The 26,443-nt window shown below is 41.0% G+C and overlaps 1 protein-coding gene and 1 pseudogene across 1 annotated transcript; one reads left to right on the top strand and one right to left on the bottom strand.

The window, feature by feature from the left end:
* Positions 1–4,949: 4,949 nt before the first annotated feature.
* Positions 4,950–26,156, bottom strand: lzts3b (leucine zipper, putative tumor suppressor family member 3b). The gene is made up of 8 exons (XM_088336296.1): positions 25,989–26,156; positions 20,092–21,016; positions 18,658–19,128; positions 17,351–17,518; positions 14,930–15,058; positions 12,466–12,657; positions 10,005–10,235; positions 4,950–8,973 (listed from the first exon to the last, which is right to left on the bottom strand). The coding sequence occupies exons 2-8, from the start codon at positions 20,887–20,889 to the stop codon at positions 8,050–8,052; spliced, it is 2,913 nt and encodes a 970-aa protein (XP_088192422.1). The 5' UTR covers positions 20,890–21,016; positions 25,989–26,156; the 3' UTR covers positions 4,950–8,049.
* Positions 24,570–24,716, top strand: LOC148365861 (U2 spliceosomal RNA; annotated as a pseudogene).
* Positions 26,157–26,443: the final 287 nt, after the last annotated feature.

Below are 26,443 nucleotides of genomic sequence, written 5' to 3'. Positions count from 1 at the left end.
GGCAGGGGACACCCTGAACTGGTTGCCAGCCAATCGCAGGGCACACAGGGACAGACAACTCATACGCTCATTCACGCCTAGGGACAATTAAGACCGGCCAATTCACCTGAAATGCATGTTTTTGGAACGTGGGAGGAAACCGGAGTGCCCGGAGGAAACCCACGCAAGCACGGGGAGAACATACAAACTCCGCACAGGAAGTCTGGAGCTGGATTTGAACCCACAACAGGTTCCCATGACATGAACTGTGCCGCACAAGCGCTAACCACTGCGCCGCCGTGCTTCTATATATATATATATATATATATATATATATATATATATATATATATATATATATATATATATATACATATATATATATATATATATTTATTTATTTATTTATTTATTTATTTATTTTTTTATTTTTTTCGGGGGGGGGGTTGAACAATTTTATTGACACTACTAACTGTAGCGGCAGTAAATATATATATATATGTATATATGTATATATATGTATGGTGATAATGTCAAGCATCAGTACATTTGGTACGACTGTAATGGAAAAGGAGACTCGGAAAAGTACTTAGTACCCGCAGCTAGGCGAGTCGAAAGAATTACAATATGTAAAACAATGTTTAAATAACCCTTGTAATGTTTCATGAGTTGCGAAAACCCCTAGCCGAAAAAAAAAACGCCGCACGCCAGGCTGTTCTTGAACAAGACTCATCACAGAACTCGTACCCCAACGACCCTCGCAGTTAAAGAAGGCAAAAATGAACACGCGTACATAATGAAATTTAGAATATTTGATTTTTCACATTACAGTGACTGGAAAATCGTTTTTTTAAAGAAAAATAAATTTTAATCGAAGCAGGAATTACTCTCATCATTGGAAAATTTGTAATGACTTTAGCCACCGAGGCTAAATATATATATATATATATATATATATATATATATATATATATATATATATTTACTGCCGCTACAGTTAGTAGTGTCAATAAAATTGTTCAACCCCCCCGGAAAAAAAAAAATAAATATATATATATATATATACAGTATATATATATATATATATATATATATATATATATATATATATATATATATATATATGTATATACACACGACAGCCATATCCCCCTAGTGGGAGGTGGCTAAAGTCATTTCTGGCACTTTTTGGGAGATTGATTCAGAGGAGGGAATTCCCAGCCCCCTCGCTCAACCCAACTGAGGCGTTGGGAGTCATAAGGTGACCAAGCCCCAATTCCAACCCCTAATGCTGAACGCCAATAACGGTTCTCTAAAAAGAGACGGACTTCCTTTCACATCAAACCGCTCGTTTCGTTTGCAACGAAAAAAACGATACCGAGATAGAGGCTTTCCGTACACGTCTTAAAATGCATAATAAACGTACTTTGTACGGCGAAACCATACAGGTTGAAAATATTTTAACCTAGAGCTACGGAATTCGAGAAGGTACAAATTTTCCAATGATGAGAGTAATTCCTGCTTCGATTAAAAAATTTTTTTCTTTAAAAAAACGATTTTCCAGTTACTGTAATGTGAAAAATCAAATATTCTAAATTTCATTATATACGCCTGTTCATTTTTGCATTCTTTAACTGCGAGGGTCGTTGGGGTACGAGTTCTGTGATGTGTCTTGTTCAAGAACAGCCTGGCGTGCGGCGTTTTTTTTCCGGCTAGGGGTTTTCGCAACTCATGAAACATTACAAGGGTTATTTAAACATTGTTTTACATATTGTAATTCTTTCGACTCGCCTAGCTGCGGGTACTAAGTACTTTTCAGAGTCTCCTTTTCCATTACAGTCGTACCAAATGTACTGATGCTTGACATTATCACCATGCACGGACACCAAATTTCTTCTTGAGGTCAATTTTGCAACCTACACTATGTCAAATGAGCTTTTTTTCCATTCAAAATTGTGACCATGGGCGTGACCAGCCCGTTTTGTGGGGTGCTCAAGCAACCTAAGAAATTATAGCATATTAAAAACTCTCTTACTCTTAATAAATGGCAGAATAGTCTTAAATATAATGAAAAACACAACATGAAAATAAAAAAGATTAAACAAAACAAAAATGTGAATAGCGCAGCTTCAGAAATACCCCACTGCCTTGAAATGGTTCAGTCCATTTAATCCCTAGCACCCCTCTTAACCCCTCCCCACTCCTGCGCTCGGCCAATGTGTCTTGCAGCACAGTGGCGGAGTCTGTGGAGGCTCCAGTCTATTACGGTGAGAGTATGTCTACAGTGGTATGTGTATGTGTGTGTGAGTGTACTCTATTAGAAATAAATGAGTAAAAACTTGGCATGGCGTAGTAATAGTGTTTTTGCTAACCACAAAGTGAAATGTGATCTTCACTATTGGGAAGTGGCACTTCCGAACAGTGTTTATTGATCCCAAATCCCTTTTTATTGAAACAAAAACCAGCTAACCACCCCCGAAGCTCTGAACCTAAAATCACCCCTGCTTGTGACTATAAATATTTATAAGTGTCACATATACCGCTTACACAATTTGAAATGATCAAAAAACATATAAAATGGGGGGGAATTTTATGTAGGGGTGTAATGTAATCTCTGGGGCCATAAAATCAAATTCAAATAGGAATATGTGGTTATGAATGCAATGCGGTTTAACGACAGTTGGCATCCATCTGTTTGGTGCATTACCGCCCCCTGTCACCACATCCTTGTCACCATTCCACTCCTCAAATCCTAATAAAAAGTCCCGTACTCCTCAAAAATGTAAAAAAATCCTCCGTTAAGGCCCATGGTTCAAGTCCAGCAACACTTACATTAAAAATGCCATTACTCATTCTTCCACTTGCCTATCACTTCCTCCCTCTGAACTTTATATTTCATGCAGTCCATTATTACATGCTGACTCTTCCCTTTGACACTCTTCACACAATACAGTGACATGTTTTGTCATCAGTTTCAAATGTTTTGTTAAAGGCAGTGTGTCCAATTGTTAATTGCGACAACACAACTTCCCTCTTCAGCATTCCCCATCAACCCTTGCTGTCCTAACATTGCGTTAAATTCTATACATGTATTGCCGTCTGATTTCTCCATCCCAAATGCTCCTCCATTTCTGAAGTATCCCCCCTTAATTATACAATAAACTTTCGCTCTACTAACGCTCACATGCATTTTAAACCTATGTGCACCCAGGGCCCTTTTCACCAACTTGTCCCCTCTCTCATTCTACTATACCCCCAAATGTGCTATCAAGAACCAGCCCATAACACTGCCTTTATGAAGCCCCTTGTCCAGGAGTAAACAAAAAAAAAATCTTCTTACCGCTGTAGTATTCACCTCAGTCTTTGGGGCTTGGCCTGAGCCGAGTCTATCCCCTGAGAGTGGCAAATCCTCAAGGGAGTCTGTGTAACCCTGATCTCCAGCCTGTCCCGAAACATTTGGCGAATGAGCCCAAGTACCCTTATATGGAGCCAGTCTGTCCCGATTCAGGGCAACTCGCTTGCCCCTATGGGGAACCGCCACCTGACACACTACCTTCCCCGCTCGCTCAAGAACCCTACAGAGTCCCTCGCAATCATTATCTAACTTAGGGCAGCATACCTTATTTCTTATGAGAGTGTTGACCCAAACCAGCTCGCCAGTCCGGAAATTCCGCCTTTTGCTCCGCATGTCATAGTTCCTCTTTTGCCACATGCCGGCCTTCTCCAGCAGGTCCCGGGCAAATGTGTGCGCCGCCTCCAACCATCAAGGTCACAGAGAAAGAGTGTCCGCGGTGGTGGGCCAAGCCCCGACCTGATGCATCACTGTGAAATGGACTGCATGTAACTTTTCTAGCCAACGTGCCACTTTTCCTTCTGGTTCCTTGAACAACATCAGCCATCGAATGTGCCATTATCTGTCGTGTTGGTGAATGGCATGCTGCACAAGTAGTATTTGAAATAGTGTGCCGCCAAGGCAACTGTCAGTGGTTCACGCCTCGTGATGCAGTAGCGCTGTTTACTCTTGTCAAAAATGCGTGAATATTTCTTAACGCTTGTTGGCCAAGCCAGAGCCCAAATGGGCAACGCCTTTTGGTAGCTCTACTGCCTGGAGCATGGCATCCAGCCAGATGGTCAAATACCCTCTGACAAGACTATTGGGGGGTGCGATGACTCATTCAATACCTTCTTTAGTAAGACAGGATCTGGAAAAATGTGCCAAGGACAATTTTTTGTTGATCTGAAGCCCAACGTATAAGAACCTATCACCAACTCTTCCACTCAGAACTATTAATCACTGGCAAGAGGATGCAGCCAACAAATATGCCCGGGGGGCACTACACTCTTGGCAAGGAGATCATAGCTCTTTTTTTACACAGGACTCGTAAATTGGCTGACCAATGCTTTGACTTGCAAGGATTCCTGATCTTTCATTCCTTTGGTTGTGGCCCAGGCTCAGGTGAGATTGTCTGTAGATTACGGGAAGAAGTCAAAACTTTGTAGTCTACCCCACCCATCAAGGGACCACTGAGTGGTGGAGCCTTACAATCCCACTTCTGACACCAATGTAATGCCCCTGCGATGGTCAAGGATGCACACAGTCGCTGCTTTGGTCTGATCGCTGATTTAATAAACAAATAACAAGCTGTAGAACACATTCAATAGGAGATGCTGTCAGCCACAAGTTATTCACGCTCACTCGTGCCACAAACAGACTAACAGAGCCGAATTTCTGCACCTGTCACCTGCCCCTCTCCCGGAGGTCACGTCTCCCTTAAAGAATCCGCATTCCAACAAACACAAAAGTAAAATACAGTACAATATTTCAAGTAGAAAGATTACCCAGCTTTGCTACACAATAAAGTTTTTTTTTAATGGCCTGCAGTTTCAAGCTACGTCTTCAGACCAATTTCATTTATTAAATCACGAAAATCCTATTCAAATCTAAAACATAATGAAAGTGCACAACAAAAAAATAATTCCTCACTTTTATTAAATCAACTGATTTTAACAAAGAAGTGTTTTTTTATCAAGCCAGAATACTACTAACAGCAAAATTGTAAACAATAAACCTGAAACACATTGAATTGATAACATTTTGCTCTCTAAACAATGCAATACTGTAACTACATGTATCATCGACATCAAAAGGAGGGTCTCTTCTCTTTTTTTCCTCACCGGACGAAGTTGCTGTGGTTACAACTCTATATGATAGGCCAATAGGCCATCTACAGTCAAAATATAAAACAATGAATCGGTGAAACCCAATGGCACGTTGTCATTTTTCTGTATTTTTCATAACAATGATGAAAGATGATAACACTATGTCATACCTTAGCCATAGTTTAATATACTTGGGCGATGTCTTTGTATGTCAGCATGTACAGCACATATAAAAGCAATGGTATTCACATTGGGTTGTAATGTACATTTCAATTGGACTAATGTAGTGCAATTGTACTGAATGTGCCCACTGGTCAGTTCAAAACAAAAATCAATTCATTCTTTCATATAGATTTACTTGCAGTATTGCCATTAGTCCCTTTTTCATCAATCTCTATAAACTGACTCACGCACACACTCATGTCCACACTCACACTTACAATCTATAACTGTACAAGTACTGTATTTTATTTCCTTGTATATAATGCCTTCTCTTTCTTTCTTTATTTCTTTCTTTCGGGATTTCTTTCTTCCGGGATTTGTTTCTTTCGAGATTTCTTTCTTTGTTTCGGAATTTCTTCCTTTCTGGATTTCTTTCTTTCGAGATTTCCTTCTTTCGGAATTTCTTTATTTCTTTCAGGATTTCTTTGTTTCGGGACTTCTGTCTGTCCGTCTATCTGTCTTTCTTTCGGGATTTCTGTCTGTCTGTCTGTCTGTCTGTCTGTCTGTCTTTCTTTCTTTTGGGATTTATTTTCTGACATGACATAACTTTGAAGCTGTGCCTCCGTTCATTTGTTTCCACCGATTTACAGTCATTGAACGAGGAAAGAAATTCATGTCGGAGCACTATTTTGATCAACATTGATCGCTAGAGTTAATTTTTAGTCACCACACGTTAAGGTAAACTAATTATACTTGGACTGGGTTGATCATCAGATAAACATTTGATATTCTATTAATAATAATAATAATAATAATATTATTATTTCAGAAAATATATTCTCTGTTGTACTTGAGGATATGTTTGACTCATGAATGTTGTAGATTGTGCATGAAATGTAAAACTGATTCAAGAAGAGTCCAGTGCGATGCCACCTTATATGAAATAAGTAATTGATATAAGCACTGAAAATTTAACTCGTACCATTTGTTCTTGTTTTTATCCCAACAATGATTATTCTCTTATTCGTGCTGAAAAAGATGGGGTAAGGCGCTCTCTGGCCCAAAACGTCACACACGCTGACCACTAGATCTACTTGTACGTTATACGACTGACACAGATTTACAATGAATAATAAATATCGCGTTATAACGACAGTAATACTCTTGTCGCAATTTCTGACAATATCCCTGATTGTCTTTCTTTTTGTCCTGACACGGGAATTAAATACGACTGAGGTTTAGGTGCTGTAACCCAGACAATTTTTGTTTGTTTTCCTGCAGAGTGGCACATGCTTTTTTGGTAATGCAGGTAAAGCTGTGCAACCTGCAAGATAAAGGCTACCAGGAAAATTGATGTATTGTCTGTTGTAATCACCTCCTTATACTTTGAAATATTTTGCTTCTAGGGTACATGGTCAGCTGAAATACTTTTACAGTACGACGTGATATGTTGTTGCATCAGTGTGTTCCCCATGGGCTGGGTATTGATGTGAAAACCAGTTTTGGTTCCCAAAAGGTTTTTTTTTTCCTGTTTTACTTAAATTCAACCATTTCATTGAAATATATTTAAGGGAAATAAATATCCATTCTTCTATTACGTTAAGACTGTGATAACTAATTGAATTAGGTGTAAGGAGTAGCCGGACAAAATATTGAGTCTTTATGTTGTTTTTGTTTTTAAATACAACTTTTGTTATTTTGATTAAATAAGTATAAATTAGAATGATTCTGTATTGTCTTGGGAAATCAGCCTTGATATTTAGCTAATAATATTCATAATAATAATACAATTAAGTTTAAAAAAATACACAATTATTCACTCATCCAGACACATAATTTATATTAATACTCTTTGTGGGTAATGGGAGTTAAGAAGTTATATACATTTTCTATTTCAATGATCGCAATAATAATACGATTTCCGTTTTAAGTCTAGTACGCAGGCATAGATGATATTTTCGTAAAAAATATACTTTGAAATGATTGTTTATCTTTTTAAAATGACACAATATTAGGGGCAGAGTCAGGACTTGGCCAATGGGTGGGCCTGGAAAGGTATTTGCATTCTAAAATTAAAAAAACAGATAAATAAATCACAATAAAACCCAAACAGGATTAAAGGAATTACAAAACAAATACATACAACATTTGGTAATACGTTTTTTTTAAATGAATTCCTTTGAATATTAATAATTACTCCTTGTAATAACTATATGTTTTCCTCTCTGGTAACATAAGAGCAGATAAATGGTTTATGAAAAGAGAGAAAGTAATAGTAATTTGATGGAAACTATTACCCAGCGTGTTTGTCAGGAGCTGGATTGAGGACTTGACGTATACCATGTCTCAAGTGGTGCACATATTGAACATTTGTGAAATTGTTCCCATAATCCACATGCGTTTGAAGTTCTCATTCGGTTTTGGAAGAATAAATCTTATAATCTTCAACATTAATAAATTTAAAATTTAATTTGCCATAATCATGTACTTTCTGTGATATTTACATTAGAGAGCATATCGACTCTTGACACCCTGGCACTTTGAAAAATACTTTCTGTGCCGTCATCAGATTTTCTTGAATCTCACGAAGAAGGTAGTCTGTTATTGTGGCCCACCCTTAGCTCCTCCCCTGACGGATATCGGCTCATGTCAAATCATTTAATATTGATTCATTTAAAAAAAAAATTAAAACCCAGCCATAGTGCCTACTAGGAAATTTTGGGGAGACTTTTCCTGCATTCTTTAAACTTAAATCTCAGTGGACTCTATCCTTTCCAAGCGTGAAGGTCCTGCCCAAGGAGGGGCAAGTTGGTGGAGTGACGGCGGACCCTTCTGGTCTTCACAGGGCGGGGACAAGGTGAGGGCAATGGGGCCTGGTAGGGATGATGGCGGCTGAGGGGACAGAGATGGGAGTGACTGCGGGGGCGGAGAACCGGAGGAGGGGGAAGGGGAACTATTAGTGATAGTTGTGGTTGGTATGGCACAGGCTGCACAGGCCGGTTTGCTCCCCAGCTGGGTCATCCGTTTCTCTAGTGCCTGGTTCTTTTGCAGGGTTTCCACATAGCTTAACTGCAACTGGGCCTGGTACTTCAAGACACGTTCCTTCTCGTCCTGCCAGGTGTGACGCTCCTGGTCGAAGTTGAGGGCCTGGCGCTCGCGTTGCTGCCGCTCCAGGCGCAGGGCAGCCTGCAGCTGTTCCAGCTGCCGGCGAAGCTCTCCCGCCTCGTCCCAATGGGCGTCCTGCTGCCGCTGCTGAGCCTCGTGGCAGAGCTGAGCTTCGTGGCGCAACTGGGCTTCGTGGCGGAGCTGGGCCTCGTGGCGCAGGTGAGCATCCTGCCGCATTTGCATGTCCTGCTGCGCATGCGCGTCTTGGCGCTGCTGCTGCTGCCACTGCGCCTCCTCGCGCTGCTGCCTCTGAGCCTCCTGCCTTTGAGCTTTAGCTTCGTCACTCTGAAGACTCAGCAGTGTGTCGGCCATAGGGGGTAAGGAGTTGGCGGACTGGTCGCCTGGAGCTCGCGGACAGTGGACAATTCCCCATGGTGGCAGGAGTCCGGCGGCAGCTAAATTTGGGCTCATGACGACCTCAGCTCCTCTACTGACCTCGTTCAGGGCTCGTTTCAGACTCAAAACCTCCGCCTCGAAAACGCCGAGTTTTTCTCGCAGAATGGAAACCTGGAGAGAGAATAAAATCAAGCTGACTTGTGAGACTCTGTTCCATAGTACTGGTTCTGCGCCGCAACCTACCACATCGCAAAGTTTGCTACCGCGCCACACGGCCTGCTTAATTCCTAGTTCACAACAGGCACCCCACAGGAAGGTATAGTTGTCATGAATTTGTCATATTTGTATTTTTACTACATGCTGCTTTTTTGGTTTCACTCCCATGACTTTTTTTCTGGTACACTTATAATATAAAAAAATTACATTTATTTTCTTGTATAGGTAAAGTTTGCATCTTAGATGTATAATAAGATAATAGATTTTCGATGATAAGTAAGCACTTACTGTATGCTTAAAATTAAAGTTACTGTAACGTGATATAAACATGAACACACAAAATAATTTTGCAGCACAATTTTATTTTTCTGACTGTTTTAGTTTTCATTCATCACTTTCTTTGCCCTTTTAGCTGGACTCGCAACGCTTTCACTTTCTACAAGTCTTTTGAAAATAAGCTTATCCAAGGAGATTTGTCTCTGCATCCATTCCAAATGTTAAAGAAAGTTGTCGCAAGACTAGATGCCACGAAAACAGCAACTCCCTCCCACTTAGCCAGCACCATTTTAATATGCTTTGCCAGCTTGTCTCGTTCGTCCTCCTCTTCGTTGCTTTTTTTTTTTTTTGCAACAATTCCTCCGCAGCTTTGTGATCGGCACTGCTTGCTTCCCAAGTCTACTCCTTGGCACACCGCGCTTGTGTTTTTCAATTTTTTTTTGCTCCGTTTCAATTGTCATCGTTGTCCTTTTTTCAGATATCTTACCGTTTCCCTTTTCGGAACTCATGGCTAAGGTCCCAAAAAGTCCAAAAAGGAGATGCTCTAAAATTCCGTTGAAGAGATGTGATCAAAACAAACTTGCTGCGGAATATATCATTTGGCACTGGTTTTCGTTCGCATTAGACAATACAGTGCTATCAAGTGGTCAAATATTACACAATGTACCTATAAGTTTGAAGCCTGAAATTTGGTAAATGTGGGAACTCGCCTCTGAGAGAGTCCTCCTCAGATCTGCCTCGCACTTCTCCAGCTCCAAACTCTTGGTGCTGTAGGACTCCTTGAGTCCGAGCATGGCCTCCTCCTGTTCCCTTAGCTGGGCATTGAGCTCCTTGAGCTGGCCCCTCAGTGCAACCATCTCGCCAGCTCGCTGTGTCACTTCCGCTTGGCTTTCCCTCAGTTGCTGTTTCAGCAGCGAGATCTCGCCAGCCTTCTGACACACCTGCAGAATTCGGGGGAGAGAGGTGACATGTTTAATAGTCGTGTGTTATTCCATTTGTGTGAGCTTTCTGCAGAACTGACCTTATGCATACATTTACAGACACATGCATTGACACAATGTTAGTTTTTTTAAAAAAAAACACGTTGCCTTGAATCCTGCAGGGTACAGACTTTTAGAAAATTTCCTACAAAATGCATAATGTGAAATTCGGAGAATTGTTTTGAATTGAATTTTCTCAAGCATTTTTTTTATTAAGATGAGAAGAAACCTTCAGTCCAATAAAGCCCGCTGGCCATTTTAAAAAAAAGTCAGAGTATTGCACCAGTGGCGCATCATATACTAAAAATTTATATTTCCTTCTAAAAAAACAATTGCCTAACACAGATTCTTTTTTTTGAATAAGCAAAAAGGTTGGACAGGGGGCTTTTTTATACTAAATGCACACTGCTACACTTGCATATCCTGCTGTTTATACACAATACATGGCGTTTTAAAGTACTGTAATGTCTGTTACTTTTGTTTTTTGTGTTCACGCATGGTCCTTTTAAGAAAGGCTGTGTCGTGAGGGAGGGAGGAGGCGACAATATGGAAGTTTTGTGCTTTGAAGTAGTTTTGCTTTGTAGTCTGGTGTGCATGTGAACGGTGTGAGTTCAACCAACAGTAGCTCCTGTGTGAATGTTTATACCGCTTGTTATTCAGTTATCAAATTGGCGACGAGACTTAATCGTTGGTCATCGAGGGGCATTATAAATTATAAATGAAGTTGAGTTTTTTGAGTATGGCTAAAAGGAATTGATGGCATTTTATTTTTATTTGTCCAGACATTTTTGCTCCTGGCCAACAGATAAGAAGAAGAAGTTGCAAAAATAAACCCCTAGAAACCTCACCCAACAACTTAATCACACCTCAAGGATTTTCGTAAGGATATTAATGACAAATTTAAAACATTTAAGGATCTCTTTCCAAAAAGATCTGGTTAAAAAAATATGCAAAGTAGTAGAAGATAAAGATGGGCTCATCTTCTCCCTCATTAATTTGAAAATCTTGACCAAAACAGCTGTCTAATTGATCTTCTAATACATGGATGGAAATCAATCTGCTCACCTATTCCAGGGACCGAGATGCACAACGGATAAAAATGAACTAAATAATGGCGGAAAATGCAGTCCAACAAATGCTGTTTTAACTCCAAAACCTAGACATACACATTATTCCTGAAAATCTTGATTTTTGTTGTAAACACGCTGGAGGCAAAAGGCTACGTGTTACAATCAGAAATTAAGGCAAAAATATAAGGAAAATGTGTGAACATTAAAAAAATGCTGACTTCCAAAAATTCACAAATTGCAAAAAAAAGGCACAAGAAATAAAGAAAAAAGGGGCATATAAAAAAACATGAATAAAGAATTGCAATAAAACGGTTGCAATCCAGAAGAATATAAAAAAAAAAAACTTGCCAAGTCAATGGAGCATATGGCCAAATTTAAATACCAAACAAGCCACCTCAAAAGGTTTCCATAATAGCTACCAATCAGTTGAATAACCCCAAAATTAACTTTTTGGATCTTATGATCAAACTATTTTCAACTAACCAACAAGAAACAACAAACAATGGACTGCAAAATTTCGGCTCAAACTGGATTACTCGACCCTAAAACTATTTTTAGCATAACAAGAACAGCAATACAGAATAATTATTGTATGCTTGACAACGTGGTGTCAATAAAATGTTTATTTTTATTTTCTTCCCTTTTCTTGTTTATTCTTTGTCATCGTCATTTTGTTTCGTGAATATATTACTGTGGAAGGAGTCATGGTATTTAAGAGGACAGGACCAAGTCAAGCTTTGACTTTTTCCCATTAGCCCTTTTGTTTTTCTTTTAAAAAGTATTTAAAATCTTGAATTGATTGAAATCTTAGTTTGACATGAAATAAGAGAAAAAAGTTAAAAGCCAACAACAATATGACTGTTTTGAGTCAGGAGCATGGTAATTAAGCCATTTGAGTTTGTATCTTCCTGCACTACTTTGAACCACATTATGAAGTAGCCAAAAACATATTGAAATTGGAAATACGGTAACCAACAAACCTCAGAAACTATTTTTTCTAGCTATACTTGTTAGTAATGGCTAAAATATTTTAAGGGCAATGTGTTAAAGGTTTTACTTGGGAAACAACATTGTCATTAAACAATTATGGACTACATTTAATTTGTTTGGACTTGTCTCACCTCCCACTTGGTCTCCTCCAGCCGTGGCAATATGTCTGCCTGCTCCTTCCTGTAATCCAGACACTTTCTTTCCAGCTCTTCTCGTTGGGCAAGCAAGGCTGCCATCTCCTCCTGCAGTCGCCTCTTGTCTTGGGAAAGACGGGTTATTTGGGCTTGCAGGGCGGTCTGCGAGCGCTGAGCGCGCCGGGTAACCTGTAGGAAGAAGTTTTATAGGCCGTTTACTACAGCAATTTTACTCCCAAAGCATATGGTCAAATCAAGTGTCAGAATGGAAGCGACATCAAGAGCGTGGAGATACAAATTAAGCAGTTTTTAAGAGAAACCTTGACTACTTTTTTCTGAGTCAGCAGTGTAGCTCACGTTAGTCACCAGTGTTGGACTAACGCATTACAAAGGAATGCAATTACGAACTTGGTAACGAACTGTAACTGTTAAATGCATTAAAAAAAAGAGTCATCTTTATTTAATTGTTTCACACACATTCTGTGGTTCTTCAACCACACTCATTCATCTAACATGCTTAGAAAAGATTTTGACACAATTGCCTTAAATTAGCCCCAATCATAGCCCTACATGCCACACTCTGCTACCTGGTTGAAGAGGGAAGCTACTGTATGTACAAATGCTCTTTGTGGATGACGGTTCTGCTTTCAACACTATCCCACCCCACAAACTAGTCAATAAACTGCTGGACCCGGGCATTACACAGCCTTCTGACGGATTGCACTCAGAAGTTTAGAGTAGGACATCACACATCTTCGGCAATCAACACTAGCACTGGATGTGTGTTGAGTTCCTGCTCTGCAACTGCTAAAAATACAACAGCACCACTGTTCACGACAACAGCATCTATGTGAAGTTGGCGCATGACACAGCGAATACCAGGCAGAATGGTGCAGCTAGCACAATCGTTGACTCAACTCGGCAAAGACTAAGGTGATAAAAGTGGACTTCAGGAGGACAAAAATCCACACCCGCTCCTTATCATTTACAGGCACAGTGTGGAGCAAGTGTCAAACTTTTGTTTCCTGGGGTCCACATTGAGGACAGTCTAACCTGAAACAGTCACAGCACGCTCATGGTTTGGTTCCTGGATCTCTTCACCGCCTGGTTGTAGGGGAACCACTGAGTATGCAACTCTGGACAGCTCTCTCCACTGCAGATGATCCCTCTCCCGAGTTTGGGTTGCGGCAAAGTTGGCACCTGTCCATTCCTCGATGTTGTTGAACAAGTTTTTTTTTTCTGTCAGCCTGCCCCCATGGACTGTGTCATTGAGAATTATCTTGGCCAGCCCTGATGATATTGTGATGTGATAACACCAATGACGTTTTCACTCCAAACTCTACAACCATCCTACACAGGGGAATCCTGAGGTCTTTACGAATTGTAGCCCAGGAGAAACAGTGGTAAACTAACTATAGACATCTTGACAAAGATTTGCAAAAAGGTCCAGCAAACAGGACATTTACTATCTGCAAGGACAACATCGCTAGTAATTATGCTATCAAAGAAAAGAAACCTCCAACTAAAGAACCATCAATCCCAGCATCCATGCATGTAAAAATATTCTAAAGGTCATACTAAACAGACTGAAACCACAGGCTGAAAACATCTTATCCAAAGAACAGGCAGGTTTCAGGGAGGAAAGGAGCACCACAGAACAGATTTTTAATCAACACATTCTATGCGAGAATGTTCAACAACATCAGCGTTTGACAGAGTATGTCAAGCTACATGGTGGGGCACTATGAGGAAGTACACAGATCCTTAAAAAGGAACAGAAAGACCACTTCCTGTGGGTGCTTGGGAAGAGCAACACAGAGCAAGAACTGCTTGAGTAAATCTCGACATACTATGTGTACGTATGATTCACCAGTTACACAGCGTCCCAGAGAGTTTCACCTTAGAAAGTTATCAGCACTGCCCAAAAGAAATTGTGTACTGCCCCCTCCCCTCACTTGAAAAACTGTACATAGCTTGCCGAGTTAAGAGAGCTATAAAATTGTAAAGGACGTCGGTTGACCATGCCTTGAAAGGGACTGTGCAATAATAACAAGGGATAATTCAGTTCTTTATTTTTTTTAATATGGCCCATTTAATACTATTCCCTTTACCTCAAGTTGTATCTGATATTTTTGTAAATTTTCTTTCACCATCAGCATGGCACTTTTTATTTTTGCTATGCATTTGACATGTTACAATCAACTGGAATTCTATTCTATTCTTTTCTATTCTATTCTATTCTATTCTATTCTATTCTATTCTATTCTATTCTATTCTATTCTATTCTATTCTATTCTATTCAGTGGTGCATAAGGCTTTGGGGTCTCCATCACAAAGTTTGGAACATTGGACAGCTGTGCTTTATATCAATGTAATTATTTTACACACATGGTGGATTCAGGGGTACTCAGACTTTGTTCAATGATTGTTTTAAGGACAGCGATTGACATCAAGAAGTGACCTGCTGTAAGCGTGAAGCGTAGTTCTGTCTCAGCTCGTCCATCTGCCGCTCCCACACGCGCTGCTTTTCCTCAAAAACTTGAATGATGGCGGCTTCGCTTTGGTCCAAGTTGCGGCGCATGTGCTGCACCTAGTGCACGAGACAGTATTTACTATTACAATACATTTCAACAATGCAAAAAAAGTGGGGATAGCAGATGACCAATTCTTATGTCATCCTTTGATTTTTTTTTTGACATAATATAAATTAACTTTGTTGATAGACATAGTTATTTAGTAGCATGAAACCAGCAGAGACTCTGCAATGGACATAATAGTTTCCTTGGCACTATCTTTGCCACACACATCATAACAGCTTTTCGAAATAAAATTATGGTTGTTAATTTTCATTGAGATTGACTGTGTTACCATTATTTTAGACGATATCAAAATGAATGAAACAAAATGAATCACCTTTATTGGGATTAAACGAGTATAACACAATTGGAGAGCTTCACCTTTATGCGCAAGTAAAACAAGTTAAATACTGTAGGTTCAAATTGGCACGAGGATAGAAAACGTTAAAAAACATATGAATGATAAATATGTGCATAATGTGCAGTTGCACAGTACATTGTTTTTAAGGACGCAATAGATTCAGTGCGGTAATTGTGTAATTGTGCTCTTTGTGTAGAAGCTGTTCCTCATGTTGTTTGTTGTTACAATTATGCACCTGTATTTAAAAAGTGCTATTTAAAAGGGATTTAAAAAAATTTCAACGCTATAATGGTGAATCTATAGAATGCAACGGGCTGAATCTGAAGCACACATTTCTTACAATGACCTTATCAGATTCATACATTTTGCTATTCCTTTCTCCATTGGGTATATGTCCTAGAGAGAATGGTCAAAAATGCCATCCTCAATAGTACGTAAAACACGGTCAAACAGGCTCAGAGACAGTTTATTCCCTGGGCCATCACCACCTAAACAAGTGCGCAAAAGTGTGAAAAACATATATCTTGCTACTTATTTGGGAATGTTGGTTGCTCATGAATGATTCTGCACTCCTTTTCATTTCACTATTATTATATTTTAGGCCAGAGTCTATACACTATGTTGTATATATTTTTGAGTTTTTTTAGCCCATTTTTTTTTTAAGTCTTTATTACGTGTTTATGTCTAATCTTGTTGCATACGTTGTTATTAATGACAATAAAGAGAATTCAAAACGTACAATGACAATCATATTAATGTTTTTTTTATTAATTATCTTTGACATTTTGAATTAATGTAAAATCCAAACCACTACTAAGGCTGGGTATCGATACAAATTAACTCAATCAATTAAACTCCACTGTACAACAATTTGGTTCAATTTGTTTGTTGCATCCAATGTTATGCAGTTATGTGAAATTGTATGCAATTATGATTATTGATATTGTGTGGAAAAAATATTGCAGTTTTTTTGGGGCTAAAAGCCTAGCCTTCAGAGTGGTTTTAATTCTATGCGCATTTTAGTCCGATGTGCCTTATACAGTATGTCACAAAAGTGAGTACACCCTTAAGTAAAGGTTCCTGAAGTTCAATATTTTGTGTGGCCACCATGATTCTGCAGAACCACTTTAATCCTCCTGGCCATGAATTTCACCAGAGCCTCACAAATTGCCACTGGAATGCTCTTCCACTTCTCTATAATAACGTGAAAAGGCTGGGGGATATTCAAGATCTTGTTCCTCTCCACCTTCCGCTTGATGATGCCCCAAAGATGTTTTATTGGATTTAAATCTGGTGAGATGCTTGGCTTATCCTATTTAGAAAAGCCTTGGTCATCTTAGAAGAGTATTTGGGATCATTGTCAGGGGGGAACATTGACTGTGAACCAGTTTCTGGAGGGAGGGGATTATTCCCTGATCCAGTTTTTCGTAGTACATGCTTAAGTTCGTGTTTCCCTTAAAGAAATGCAACTCCCCAATTCCAGTTGCACTCATGCAGCCCCAAACCATGACAATCCCACTCCCATGCTTTACTTTAGGCACGACACAAACATGTTTGTACTCCTCCACCTGGTTGCCGCCACACATGCTTCACACCACCTGAGCCAAATACATGAATCTTTGTCTCATCAGACCATGGGATATCTTTTCAGTAAGCCACGGCCTTTGTTTACATACTTCGTTTTATTTGTGTCAAAGCAATGTTTCTTCTGTGATGTTCCATTAACATTAACGAAACATCTGCAAAAAATGTAAGGGGTCTTTTCACTTTTGTGACATACTGTATATAAAAAAATATCACAGAAAACTATGTTTTTTTGGGTGCATCCTCTGCCGTAATGTGGTTTGCCTTACACTGCAGAAAATATGATAAATTGACAGGTATGGATTTGCAATTGGTGCATTGAAATAAGTTAAACTGCAGAGAAAAAAATGTTTTCATTGACCTCTTGCTCTTTCTCCCACAGGCGGTCCTCCAGGTCCTGAATGATGTCGTCTGAAGAAGGGGAGGGGCGTAGCGGTCCCGGTGCGTCACTCATGTGGCTCAGCCTCTGATAGGACGAGGAACTCTTTCCTGACGAAGATCGGCCACTGTCTGAGGCACAAAGTCCGTTCTGCAGAGAAAATCAAAAATATGTTCAGTGCCATATCTCATTTGAACTGTAGGGCTGCATCGAATAGTCGACGTTACGGACAAAAATCGATAATAGAAATAGTCAACAATTAATTCCATTGGTGACTATTTTCGCCATACAGTTTTTTCCAACAGAGGTAGGAATCTCTACATATAATCTCTGCTTAGTGTCACACATGCGCAGTAGCGTCTCTGTTTCAAGCGCTAACATAAACATGCAGAAATGGCGGCATACACATTAAGTAGGCGTACTAAAAACATTTTAGCCGGATACGAGGAATAAAAAGACAGGTTGCAAACTTTTTAAAGCAGACTTTGCGTATAATGGCAGTAGCTCGGTGACGCAAGAACATTTAGAAAGCAGGTTGGACAGTTTAACAAAATGAAATCTGACTTTGGTAATACTTAACTAACTTTTAAGCGGTTTTGATGCCATGCATCGTACGTTTCATATACCTAAATTTGGCCATAAAAGAGCTTGAGCTTTATGCCAGACTGTTCCTGACAAATGTATTTGAAATTAAACGCTTGAAGTCCAAACACCATTTGTTAAAATGGTAAAAAGGACAAACATTAAATGTTTAAAGTGTTGAAAATTGCTAAGTTATTTTGTTACAGACTGCAGTTGACCACTGAATTTAAGACACAAAATTCACATACCTTTTGTTATAATAACTGTTCTACTGCTGCTAATGAGCTTGTTCTTGGTTTACGGTGATAAGAAAATGTTTACTTTATTCTAATTTATTATTCATTAGCAGGTCAATAAAAATAGACTGATGTTTATTGATGGATTTATGTCTCTACGGCTCTGTGCCTAATTGGTTTTGGATTATTATTTAATTGTTGTACAAATCTGCAATATGTTTCAATAAAACATGTATTTTTCATTGTAAAAATTGCCTCTGTTTACAGGTATTATCTTTTACTATGTAATTATAGCGACTTTATACTAAATTTAAGAAAAGATTAATAATAGTCCAATTATTCGACTGCTTGTTTCAATAGTCGTTGACTATTGCACGGTTAAAAGAGGCTTTAGTTGCAGCTCTGTTGATTAGGCTGGCATCAAATGAGTTCTGATATCATGAGAGGGTGAAGGTATGGAGGTAAGCCCACCTGGTAGCCGGGCTTTTCCATCTTTTCCAAGCATGCGGCTGCTCCAGCAATGCCCAACCTGTTGATATGGCTTGTAGAAGCACTCAACGGGCCAATTACGGCAGGGGGTGCGCAACCAGAACCCGACCCTGTGTAGGTGGGGAGGCTGGTCAAAGAGTTCCTGCCTGAGTCGGACATCCCCCCTGGAACCACCTCGCTTGGATTTGCACCTCCCTCCCCTCTACTAACCCTCACAGGGCTTTCCTGGTCCAAGAGCAGGGCCTCCGGGACTTCTCCTGATCCTCCCCCTCCACAGTCTCTGCCTCTCCTACCGCCCCTTCCCTCGCCGAAGCCTTCTCCCCTGGTTTCGGTTTTGCCTTCGCTCCCAGCCCCGCCCGTCTGACCCACAAGGTTCTGCATGGAGTGAAAGCTCTTTGGAACCACTGGTTTGAAGGCAGAGGGACGTACAAGGCCTGAGTCTCGCTGCATTGCCTGGAAAATCAAAGCAAATAAAAATATTAATTGGTGAATAAAATTCCACAGTAGAATGTGATATTCTTCAATGTATATTTTCAGTTGCTTGATCCAACCCCGCCTAAATGTTGTTGAGTGTCATGATTTCTGATGCGGGGCACCTGAGTCTGCTCCGTTGGTGCCAACAACCGCGGAACCTGATTGGCCGTTGTACTCATTTTAAACCCCCGCCTTCCTTTTAACATTCGTCTGATCGTCTGTGAACCTTAACTACACGCAAGGCAAGCTCTTTTGACTCCTGACTCTATCCTCCCCTGTTTTCCGTCTGATTCCCGTTGCTGACCTCTTTTCTGAACCCGCTTACGTTTCTCTCCTCCGCCCCGGCCATTGACCGTTTTTTCTTGCTCTCGACATTGCCTCCGATCGACACGAAAGTGCCACTTCTGCGCTCCCAGCGATCTGTTACCCGTGCCTGACGATCCCTGGATCGTGGGTGCAAGTCCTTTCCTCCTTCTAAATAAAGCTGAGTTAAACGAACACAATTGGGTCTCGTCTACGTTCCTGGTCCGTGACAGTTGAGTCTAAGTCAATTTCAAATCTGGGACTACTTTGACATTTTTTATGTACCGTTCACAAGTTTTAGGGTCACCTAGAGATAAGTGTGTTTTCCACACTAATGTCTGGGTCACACTTTTTTTCTGATTCAAATGTTTTGCAAAATAAATAGATACCATAGTCATCTATACTACAGGTGGTCCAACTTTTGTTATCTGAAGAATCCATAGAATGTTGTTTGAATATTATTTATTTCATTAATAGTGTTACTATTTTTTAAATTTAGGCACTGCAGCAAACATCACCCTTTTTCTGTTACAAACTGACCCTGGCCTCTCATCAGAGAACGTAAAAGTTATGTGGCCCTCACAGGAAAAAGTTTAGGGACCCCTGTTATAAATTAAGTTGATGGGTCTCAAGTAATACCTGCTCCAGTTTACCCGACACAGCCATGATTTTGGGTGGGTTGTGCCCTGCTGGGTTGCTTTCCCCGTCGGTTCTGGCAGTCACCATCTCCCGGTGCTGATGCTGGCTCACGTTCTTCTCTTGTGCCTGCCGGCCCACGACGTTCCCGCAGACATCCAGCCCGGCAGCTTGCATCTCCCTTTCCCGCTCCAGCCGATCGCCCTCCAGCCTCTCCCGTTCCCGCTCCCTCTCCCGTTCCCGTTCTCGCTCCCGTTCCCTTTCGATCTTCTCTCGCTCGATGCGCTCCCTCTCCCTCTCCCGGGCTCTCTCCCGTTCCCTCTCTCGCTCTCGCTCCAACCGCTCTCTCTCCACCCGCTCCCGCTCTCTCTCTCTGTTCCTTTCCCGTTCTCGCTCCCTATCCAACCTCTCCCGATCCCAATCCCGGTCCCGGTCCCTGTCTCGTCCCCGTTCCCGTTGTCGCTCCCGTTCCCATTCCCGTCTGAGGGCGGCGTTGCCACACTCTAGCTGGCTGTTGTTGTTGGGTGCCGCCATGGTACATTCAGTGTTGGTGGTGGAGGCTGTTTCGGTGGGCCGATCGGTGCAGGTTGCGGTGCCGATACTAACGCTCCCTCGCTCGTCGCTGGAGGCCGTCCCGTCGGATATGGTGGCAGGGGGTCGGGGAAGACGCTCGGCGCTGCAGCTGCGGTCGGCCGGGCAACGACGGGAGAGGGGTGGAGCGCGGGGCAGTGTGGTCCTGGTGCCTACGGACTTCATGGCAAATTCCTGCTCGCCTGCCACCCCACTGCCAACACTGCCCATAATGAGGGGGCCAAAGGTCAGGGGTTGGACGCTACGAGTCAGGGGTTGGGGACGTCACACAAACATAGAGTTGTATTGTAGTGTAGTGAGTCATCACAACCTAATGCAGGTAGTGGGAGCACACACACTAGAGAAACACAGAGAAATGACACGTGTTATTCAACAATATTAGTTTGTTCATATAACATTCCACTCAAACGAACACAGACCAGAAAAGTTTTACTTATTATCACGTACTCATCCCAGTTGACTTAAGGCACCTTGGACTGATTGCTAGCCAATCCCAGGGTGATAATAAATTTAAAGAAAACAATCCCCAACTTATCCATAACTACACGGTCAAATGTTCTCGTACACATACCTGTCAACATCAGCCAATTTTTTCCCTTTTTAATGAATGCAATTTCAGTTATCAAGCTATAATAATAATAATAATAATATAATAATTTCCTTGTATTGTCATTCTGTGTAACAATGTACACAGAACGAAATGTCGATTGCACCTGACCCGTTGTAGCGAGCCGATGCAGCCGCAGCCAACAGAGGCTAGAAACCTAACAAATAATAAAAAAAAGCTGGCACCCATATACTCACAGCCGGACAGACTTTGAAGAAAACCGCGACGATATTAATATTCTACTATGACGTTGTCATCTGCTACCAGTGACCAGGACGATATGGATTAGAGACAAATTATGTTGGGGTGCATAAAGTTCTGTGTGCCACTGCATTTGCATTCCTACCAATACGATTGCTTTAAGCGTTAAACTACCGCTTTTCTACACTTAAATAACTGTACAGATTTTTAAGAAAAATCTAGTGATTTAAAAAAAAGTCTTGACCCGAGTATAATATCGTAGTCTACAGTTGCTTTATTTATGTTGAAGACTCAGTCTTTGTGAGTCAATAAACCACTCTAATAATTGCAAAAGATGCTATTTGTAGTAAAATATTTTGCCACTTTCAGTTTTAAACAAGCATATTTTTTTGTTTTTTTTTTTTAACCGAGTAGGCAATAAGATCCAACGCATATGGCCACGGTGTGTAAAATGATATTCCCCACTGCATTTGTATCACAACATGCAGATTTAAACCCCAACAATTGTTATTTATTAAACGCTGATTGAAACAATAAATCAAACACAGTGCAGCTCTTGTTTTAGTGGAGCTAACTTATGAAGCTGTGCAAAGTATAGCATTCCCTCTTTGCACATACAGTGTTCTCCAAAACGACCATTTTTGTAATTCTGCCTTGACCAAAATAACAGTCCTCATTTTTTTCTAAGAGCAACTTTCTCAAATTTTAGTTTGTATCTCAAACTTGTGATACTTAACACATTTTTTGAGTGAGCTGCTATAAACACGTAGACTCAAAAAACTGGCCTGAATATTGGTAAAGTAAGTCAAGTATCATGTTTATTTGTACAGCCGTCAATCACAAGGAGTCTCAAAGGGATGCACAGACCAAAGACTATTGCGAACTATAGACTATTATTACACCATCCCGTCTCTTGGGTGACAACATACTAAGGGTCGGCGCATCAATCCAACTATTTTTATTATCGATACTATGCAAGTACTTGGACCGGATTGATATTAATGTCCTGGGCTTGATACTTCATTCTTTCTCAAAGCGGCTATCTGGAAAATTGCTCAGCCCCGCAACTCTCTATGCCTGAGTTGGTGACTGGCAGGCACACATTTGGGCCCTTTTTCTACCTGACCATTTTCTGCTGCAGCTAGCCAGGCAGAGTAGAGGGCTGATGAGAACTTTAGACAGCCATTAGCCCAGTCCTAACAGAAGCTAGAAATCTTAGAGGCGAAGAGAAGGCATGATATAGACTTTATTTTCAATTACAGAAAAGGGCAATGCCAGGTGTAATTTTGTTTTATTAAGTGGTCTGTTACTGTGACAACAACACAAATTTACATAAACAATGAGATGCAAGAAAAAATGTAAACATGTTACCGTTCCTGTACAAAAACTTGTAAATCCGTCACTATGGCAACAGAACCAAAAGGGCTTTTTACTGACTTTATTTTCAAAATATTGTGAAATGGAGGATATTTAAGTTGTCTTGTTGACATTCTTATACAGTATTTGTATTTTTGATACATTGCTTTTTTTGGTTTGATTCTCTTGGCTTTTATTCTGAAACAGTTGTAATAGAAATATATATTTTTTTTTATATACTAATGATATAGTTATTTAAAAAACAGCAAACATTTTAGTGCCTAAGATTTTGTGCTGTATTAATTTTTATTATAAACAAACTCAAGGGGTGAAGAGTTCATATATTTAATAATCACCAGAGGTAAGATCTTCACCCAACGCTGAGACAGACTCGGGTTGGGTCAGGCCTGTAATGTCAATCATTATGTTTGGGCAGGCTACGCTACACTAAAATCACAGTGGGCTGAGGCGTTTGGGCGCCATGAGTAGTTTTGCCATGAGAGACCATGGTCGACCAAAAAACACCTTATCAAAACTCTTACTGCACTAAACTCTTGCAATGTCAATTCAAAAAAATCCTTCCTGTTTATGTTTGTTTTCTACCCGTCATTGTTCTTCTTTTTCTTCTTTCGTCTCTCGCCCTTAATGTACCACACTAGATTCTTGAGGACGTACTGCTGTTGTGGTTTATGGGCTAATTTTTAACCCTTCAAAGTGACGGCCGGCCTCAAGATGTTCCCTTCAACTCGTAAAAAATATGTAAATTATGGAATAGTGCAGGTTTACTGTAACCTCTGCAGACACATACATATAAAAATATTTTTTTTTTATAAATTCTCGTTCAACTTGTATTTCGTAACAAAAGACAAGTTTTAGTTTGTTATTATAATTCACCTCTCCTAGTCCTAGTCCTCACAAATGACATATGAACTTTTGAGTTTGTTTTGGGATTGGTCCGGCAAATCAAGTTAATTGGTTGGGCTCTGGCCGGGTCGGGGTTTTGTACCCGCTGGCCTGGATTTGGGCATGGATTTTTACGCCCAATCTTACCTTTGATGATTATGACATTTGCATGCGAAAAGTATCGGATCGGTATCAATTGTTACTACCTTGTATTTACTTGGGTTTTGCACAGTATTGCCCATCCCAAAGTGATAGTCATCGATTAGTGCATCTTCTGGGTCAGTGGTAAGCAACCTTTTCTGTACCACGGAAAGGTTTGATGTCTGACGATAATTCTCGTGACCTGGTCCAATATTAACATTAGTAATAATACTAATAATAATAATGATCATCCCAAATCTACTGTGTAATTACTAGACCACTAGGGGTCTAGATGACATAAGAAAGGGTGTTCAATTTTTTTTCTAATTATCACATAATTTCTACCACAGTGCTTTTGGCTGAACCGTTTCCCATAATGCTCCATTACATCATTTTACGACGTGGCGCCGTGAGTAAACTTACTGTGATGATGTGCTAAAATGCAATGCCTTTTCTTTTGTCATCTACGATAATGGTAGCCTGGTGGTAAAGATCAACACTGGCTTTAGGGCTAGGACCTTAGCTTGGCCTTTTGGCTGAGAGTAAGTGTCCCGGCTCCTAGGCTTTGTAGCGTATTATGAACTGACCGATAACGGATAATGGATAATGAATAACGAAGATAGATCAATAACCCTTAAAAACCCCAAAACCCCCTTATAAGGTTCTGGATATGTCTGGACGGATCACTTCTCGGCTTATTGGCCAAAATTGCACTGTGTAGTAGCCATGATCTTTAATTTTTGCAATCCGGAGATGGAATAGGAGCTTGCTCTGTCCACTCCACGCATCGGCCCGGTATTGCAGTACCTCCGGGAACGGTGCATTCGCAATGATCGCAGCAAGGCTTTAGGGCTAGGACCTTAGCTTGGCCTTTTGGCTGAGAGTAAGTGTCCCGGCTACTAGGCTTTGTAGCGTATTATGAACTGACCGATAACGGATAATGGATAATGAATAACGAAGATAGAACAATAACCCTTAAAAACTCCAAACCCCTCTTACCACCGCGTTCCGGGTTCGATTGCCATTTCATGCAATGCTGAGCGAAAGAGGTCAGCGATATTTGTCTGATAATCAATCATTGCTCAATCATGGTGATCATGGCCAGGGTAGTTCACCACTTCCTGTGTTGTGTCTTGGACAAGTACAGCCTGGTGGCACCCATCCCCTTTCCAGGTTTTATTTTATTTTGGGTAGGGGTTTGTTCCCCCCACAGTAACCAGATAGTACTGGTTTCCATGGTTACCAGTAGCAGGCAAAGCCTCCCGATCTGACTCAGATACAGTGCCTTTATCATTTGGTCACTGTTGGTTTTCGGTGCACGTTCTTTTTCAGTGAAAAGCGTTGTTCCTGTTCCTGGAGATAAACAAGAGCTTGGCACCTACGTACTGTTACTTTAATAAGCGGAATGCAACCAAGTATTATTGACTAACCTTTTATTATTGACTGCTTGTACAGTACTTGTACATTCTTTGTCCACACTGATAATAAAATGCAATTCACTATGAGTGCAACTGTGCAGAATTGCCATGGGAGAAAATGTTGATGATATATTACCATATAAGCCTGTAATAGCGCACACCCAATCTTAGTTTTTTGGCATGGTGAAACAAAATGTGTGTATGAATACACGCAATAAGCAAAATACAGGGCAATTGTTTTTCTTTATGTTGCGCCCAGTACCGGTCCGCAACCCGGTGGTTGCCTACCAATGTTCTAGGTGCCATGGAGGCTTCCTCCACTACCGTCCACTCACGACTCCTTCCATCTCTCTCCCTCTCTGTTGCTCTCGCTCTTTCCCTCCTCATTTTTCTCTGCATCCCATGGGTGGCAAGGGCGGCTTTATAGCAGCATCCGCATCGAGCACTCATTGCACCGCGCTTCCACGCATTCACTAGGCCCCGTAGCTGCAGCCCCACACGTCGAATCCTCTCCACCATCGAACGCATCCGAATAAAATCAAAAGGCCGTGTTGACATTAGTCCAAACGCGCCGTCTCTTGATGACCATCACACGCTCGATATTTCTATGGTTCAGCCCTCCCCAGCTACCAGCTACTGTGCACCGCAACCCGATGTTTTTTGTCGTCACAGGCAATACTCACTTTTTTTCCTGGCAGCCGTGCGGGAAGCTCCGTGTTTTTGTTTCGTTCGGCGCCATCAGCCGCGACCCCCCCGGGCCCCAATCATTTCGCGATGTCACAGCCCGCGATGTCGTCCTCGGCGTCGGATGCTGATGATGGAGTCGTCCGCCTGATACGCGCATCAGCTGTGAGCACTCACACCCACTTGTGGCCCCGCCCCTTATTTCGGCTGCATGATGCAAACGCCCCCTTTTTGGCATCCAGCCACTCGGTGCTCTCCCTCGAGGGGGATGGACGTGGGAAGAAAAGGATAATGTAGATGGAAATTAAAGGGGCAATGTGTATTATTTAGCGCCTACTAGTGGTAAAAAAGAGTTTCTTTTCCCAAGTACTTTCGGGTCTAGTATAAGTATTGTCACTCGCTTCTCCCCTTCGATGTGGAGGTCTGGCTCATCTCTCGAGCATGGGATGACGCT

This window comes from Urocampus carinirostris, chromosome 5 (genome assembly GCF_059441175.1).
Source record: "Urocampus carinirostris isolate Australia breed hairy pipefish chromosome 5, RoL_Ucar_1.0, whole genome shotgun sequence".
In the NCBI taxonomy this organism is placed as follows: domain Eukaryota; kingdom Metazoa; phylum Chordata; class Actinopteri; order Syngnathiformes; family Syngnathidae; genus Urocampus; species Urocampus carinirostris.
The sequence above is the reverse complement of the archived record's forward strand: the minus strand, read 5'-3'. Positions and strand labels throughout refer to the sequence as shown.